Here is a 5,678-nt window from a genome sequence, read left to right as displayed (position 1 = left end):
CAAAGATTGCTCCACGAGATGAAATCTGAAGGCTTGAGAATAATCCTGCTCTAATTGCAGAGTGAAACTCCACGTCTGGCTCTCAAGTCTCTCCCGCTCACTGCCACAGTTCAAAGCTGCATCAGATATGAAAGGAAGAATCTATTTTCTTGAGGGAACCGACAAACCTTCTGATCTTTCCTGCATCAGTGGCAAATTAGGGTCGAATCAGAGCCGATCTGATCGTATCAATGGCGTGTTCTGTAATAAGCACTCAAAAGCAATGATCTTGGAAAATGTTTTTTTTTTATTATTTAGAAATATTCTCAGACTCTTAAATAATGAAGAAACAATGCTATTGAAACACTACATTACATACATCCTGGAGATTTTATGGTTGCAAAACATATTTACAAAAATATAAACATTATGAATCTCAAAAAGAAATTGCACTGAAAAGAAAAGTCAATCAGCACATGTAAGAATGTTGATATTACTCTCAACAAGCTCATATGTGACAGACATTGCAAAAGAGTGTGTTTTTGAAATAAATTATTGCATGGAGTGTTGCACTTAAGGCATAAAACATCCTATTACAGTACAAACATAATTATAAAACTGGTGTATGTGTATTAATGTCTACAGGGAACTACAGAATATCGCTCAGGTCTTTCAATGTCTTACAAAGTGCTGACATAGTTGAGAGGTTAGTTATTTGAGCAGATAACACAGGTTTTTGTTCAGTCACCTCTGCTTCTAACTGGTTGTTTGAGAGTGTTGCATAAGACATATGACAAAGAGAAGCTGGAAAATAGAGCTTCAGAGAGTAAAAGTCAAGGCTCTTTTGGGGTTTTACTTTTGCACGGGTTAGAAGTCACGGTGCCAAAGTCAATGATCAACGCCTGGTTAATCTATTCCTGAAGCAAAATCCTGGCAGGACTTCTGAATCTTTCCACCTCTGTGAAAAAAAGCTGCCAGCATAGAGTGACCATAGCTACTACAGAGCATTAAATTCAAAACCATCCGAGGCTTTGATCGTCTTACATAATTATTTTCCCTCAATCTTTGACAAATTGGGTTGGACCAGCAACGGTTGACCAATAGAAATATTAACACAAGGATCTGATTGAGTTGAAAATGCTAAAACCCAAACATACGATTTGAATGTATTTTCATATCTGATCACTCTAGCTAGCAGTACAGTTCCACGGAGACTGCTGGACACTAGAACCGTGTCCTGTGGATGACGTTGTCTGGCTCCTTTTCTTTCAACATGGCCGGATTATCGTACATCGCAAAACTTTTGTCGCTGTTGCCTTGAATCATTTCGTCCTCACCTTTGTTGCAGCAGTTGCAGCATTTGCAGCAACAACAGCAGCGACTAGAGCAACAGCCGAAGAGTGAGGATACGACTGAGTCCCAGGGTGCCAGGGAGTGCAGAGGTTTGGGCAAGAACTCCCAGGTGCGCAGGACTTTTGGCAAGTAGCGAGGCAAGCGTGACTGCATGACGTTTACAATGATGACGAAGACAACTATAACCACGATGGGTACGCCTACACCGACCAGAGCTTGCCATCCCGCAACTGAGAGTCCAAACACAGTGAGGGGCAGGATCAGGAAGCACAGAATGAGGTAGAAGGCAGCGAACCATCGGTATTTGGAAGTGGAGTTTCCTAAACCTCTGGCTAAGCGGATGGGCACCCGCATGAATGGGATGGGGTACCATAGGAGAATCCCCATGATGTTGAAGAAGAAGTGGCAGAGTGCAATCTAAGAAAGCAAACCAGCATTAGATTAAAAAGGGTAAAATAACTACTCATTAAAGTATGAAAGAAAATCCATCCAGACTCTGAAACACTGTTTCGTGCGACACTATAAATCTTACCTGCAGCGAATCTGCTAGAGTCTCTCCCGGACTGGCCATGGCGGCAAGTATAGCAGTGGTGGTGGTACCTATATTTGACCCCAGGGTCAATGGATAGGCTCGTTCCAGGCTGATTACACCAATACCTGGGAGGGTTATATCAAATTCACTTATTGAAGCTGGTACTGAGGGTTGCGCCGAATCTGAGTAGGGCTTACTGACCAACGAGCGGAGTGATGGCAGAGGTGAAGACAGAGCTGCTCTGAACAATGAAGGTCATCCCTGCACCCACCACAATGGCGATATAACCGGTGACCCAGCCGAAGGGAAATGGAAAGTCTGCAATAGAACACACAATTGTGAGAGGAAAGAAAACAGCCTTTAGGAAAATAAGAAAAAACTATTTCTGAATCAGATGGATTTGTGCCTGCTTCTTCCCAAAGAACACATCAGGACTATATGACCTGACCTTGACCTGTAGGCAGCAGAGAGACTCTACCTGCATTGCTCATCAAGCACCACCATGGAAATGTGCGATGCTGACTATCAAACAGGCCAGCGCACCGTTGAGTCGATTGTTGCCAGGGTCTTTACCTGTGTTGAGCACCTTTTTGATGATCAGAGCCACCTGACCCTTCAGCATGGAGTTGAGGAGCTTGACGATGAGGATCAGACAGGTGCAGAGGACCACCAAGGACAGTGCCAGCAGGATGAGACCCACTGCGAGGTCGGGTAAATTGGCGTTGACAAATATATGAGAACCTGCAATAGGCAAGAATTAGAAATTTTGATTTGCAAGTAAAGTTGTTGTCAAGCAGGGTTTCTGGAAAGTGTGGAATGCGGAATTCAATCCTGACCGCAACCAAATCACTTTAATATTAACCTTCCTTAAAAGACATTCTCCATCCTTTTTCAGGTAAACTTAGACCCCTACCACAGAAATGTTTAGTCTGACGACACAATGCTGGGGTAGTGTGTCTGGATGCTACTAAAACATAGGTTTACTTATTTTTCAGATAAGTTAAGGTAAGTCTGCTTCAGATTAATGGTAAAAAGTTAAAGCAAACGTTAGCATAGCTTCCATCTTTGCTATCTTTTTCAGATAATTTGAAGATCAGTTTAATTCAAGTCTGTTTCCTGCTTGAGTGGGACTGTGTAAGTAGATCTATTGAAGGGTCAGTAGTAAGTATCCGCTGTCTCACCTGAACAACTCACAGGTATGCTATGTCCAAACATTAAGAGTTTGAGGATAAAGGAAGCACTTGTAACAGAATTGCACTCTCATATTTCACTGTGTCCGTGCTCCATTTATTCCTAATTACTGGACTGAATTGGAATTTTCCCTTCCTGGTGTCTCTTGCAGGGAAAGAAGCTCACATTTCTGCTGGTAATCGATCAAAGTCCTGTTCTTCTCGGTCCAGAGCTGGTCCCCAACCTCCCAACAGACCGCACCCACAGGGCAACTCTCAACTGTCTCGTTCCAGAAAGTCTGAAAAGTTGAACATAACAAACTGATATTCTGGATTCTTGTGCTTCGTCTCTAAGAGTTACTCACGATGTTCTTCTCCGTTTTGCACCAAATTTTGATCAGACTTTTGTTTCTGGCCTCAGGGTCACCGGTAGCAATGTCAGTGATGACAGATTTATCCAGCTACAACAGAAAAAACACAACATGTTAAACAAAATTGCAAAAACACAGCAACCTCAAGTAATACATCAAAAAGAAGATGCTGCTGGTGAATGTTTCTCTCTCCAAACCAACAAGTGTGTTGATTTGAGTATAACTTCAAATCATCTTGGAACTCTACTGTACTAAATCCAAGTAGTCTTCAAAAATGTGGCGCGGACAGAAATCCGGAACTTTATTTAGTATAATTTTATTTATAACAACAAAACTAAAACAGTATTAACACTAAAACCAACTTGATTTTTAAAAGATCAGAAAATGGAGTTGCCTGGAAAGGCACGGGTTTAATAGAATGACCAATGACTAAGAACAAAACTAGCTTTGACGACTATTCATGTCATCATGGATCTCTACCTGGATGATGGACTTGGTCAGCGGGTCCGTGATGACTTTGAGCAGGTCGGGAGCGTTCTCTCCGCCCTCCAGGTTGAACGATTTGATGATGAGGCTGGTGAGTTTGACGAGGACACCGGTGGCCACCTCCAGAGGCAGGAGCACCAGCACGGACAGCCAGTTGAAGAAGTCATGCACCGTCGCACCGGCGAACGCTCTGGAAGCCGAAGCAACATCCATCAAGTCCAGACGAGGTCATAAAAAGTGGCTGCGATTTACCTTCTGAACTCATTCCGGTCTCCCGCCTGCATCATGGCCACGATGGTGTTGGTGACGGACGTTCCGATGTTGGCGCCCATGATGATCGGCACGGCTGACTCGACCTCAAGCACTTGATTGACAGGGAGTGTTAAAGCATGCTTTAGGCTGTGACGCTCAGAGTGCACCTACATCCCGAGGACACCATGCTGACCACGATGGAAGACGAGGTGCTGGAGCTCTGCACCAACACGGTGACTAAGACTCCGATCACAAGGCCGGCCACAGGGTTGGACAACACAACATTGTCTTGGAAGATGTCACCGGCAGCTTTGCCTGAACAAAAACAAGTGATTAGACGAGCGGGAACAACAAGAGCGTGTAGCCATTATGACTCAGAGACAACTCCATTCACCTCCCACCAGCTGGAATGCAGAGCTGAGAACGTCCAGGGAGCAGATAAACAAGTAGAGGAGTCCGAGCAGCAGAGCGAACTTCACAATAGCCGTCACCACTCTCATGATCTTCCCCTTTGTGTCCAGCTCTGAGAAGAGTTGCATCAGAGATTAGCTGAAGGCTCCTGAGTGTCTCAAACCTCCGAGTCTCACCTGACCACTTGACCCCCGTGTCTTTCAGCTCAGGGAGTTCCCAGGGATCATCTTCAGCCACCAGGTCCACGGTGGAGTACGCCGGCAGGACGGACAAATCTTTAACATCGTGCTCTGAAGTACAACAGATTTCATTTTATTAGGAGATAAGAGACCATTATATGTTAAATGTTGAACGGAAATGTTTTTTTTAAAGCATTGAATAAATATATGTTTATTCAGTGGATATAATGATTCTATATTGAAAGGTTTAATTTATTACAAATTGAATTTACTATTCTTATTCAAAATACCATTAAAATAAATCTAAATGCAAGATTTTAAATCATAGCTTTTTAAATTCAATATAAAAATGTTGCTATACTAGTGCCACTAGACTGAACTCAAATAATATAGAGCTACTAGATCAAACTTTCATAAATATTTAAAAACTATAGATGATTAAAAGTATAGCAATATTTAAATCCAAAATCTAAAGTTTCAACATTTGAAATATAAATTCAAACATTCAATAATCTGATAAACCTCCATAGGGTAACAAACCTAGATTGAGTGAGGAATCTGTCCCCACTTTATGCTGCGGCGCCATCACTGTCTGGAATGAAAAGGGATACTTTTAAAATGCTGAAGTCAGGTGATCAGAAGAAGTGCTAATATAACAGGATAAAACAACAGTAGGATTAGCATGAGAATATGAGTGAAAGCAAGATAGCTAAGGGCAAAACCAAATATCAAAAACGATAAAGTCTGTCCTGACAGAAGAGTGGCAGCTAGAGTGAAAGTTTTATTATGATGGAAGATTTAGCAACGCAGATCTGACAACAACTCACAGTGTTAGAAGAGTCAGAGTTGAAGATGATCAGGATTTCATCAGAAAGGTTGGAGAGTTTGGACAAAAAGTCGTGGAAAAAAGAGACAGTGCTGGAATCAGATGAAGAATAAAATAGTA

At 42.4% G+C, this 5,678-nt stretch overlaps 1 protein-coding gene across 1 annotated transcript; it reads right to left on the bottom strand.

Annotated features, from left to right (window-relative positions):
- Positions 1-268: 268 nt before the first annotated feature.
- On the bottom strand, positions 269-5,458 carry LOC148087072 (sodium-dependent phosphate transport protein 2B-like). Its single transcript, XM_087783098.1, has 12 exons — positions 5,273-5,458; positions 4,730-4,843; positions 4,537-4,665; positions 4,314-4,457; positions 4,143-4,254; positions 3,885-4,080; positions 3,399-3,494; positions 3,221-3,332; positions 2,438-2,605; positions 2,066-2,182; positions 1,865-1,989; positions 269-1,749 (listed from the first exon to the last, which is right to left on the bottom strand). Exons 1-12 carry the CDS (start codon positions 5,316-5,318, stop codon positions 1,204-1,206), a joined length of 1,905 nt encoding a protein of 634 aa, XP_087639224.1. The 5' UTR covers positions 5,319-5,458; the 3' UTR covers positions 269-1,203.
- Between the last annotated feature and the right edge of the window lie 220 nt (positions 5,459-5,678).

Source organism: Callionymus lyra, chromosome 2, assembly GCF_982586985.1.
Source record: "Callionymus lyra chromosome 2, fCalLyr1.hap1.1, whole genome shotgun sequence".
Lineage (NCBI taxonomy): Eukaryota > Metazoa > Chordata > Actinopteri > Syngnathiformes > Callionymidae > Callionymus > Callionymus lyra.
This window is presented reverse-complemented; position numbering and strand designations above follow the sequence as displayed.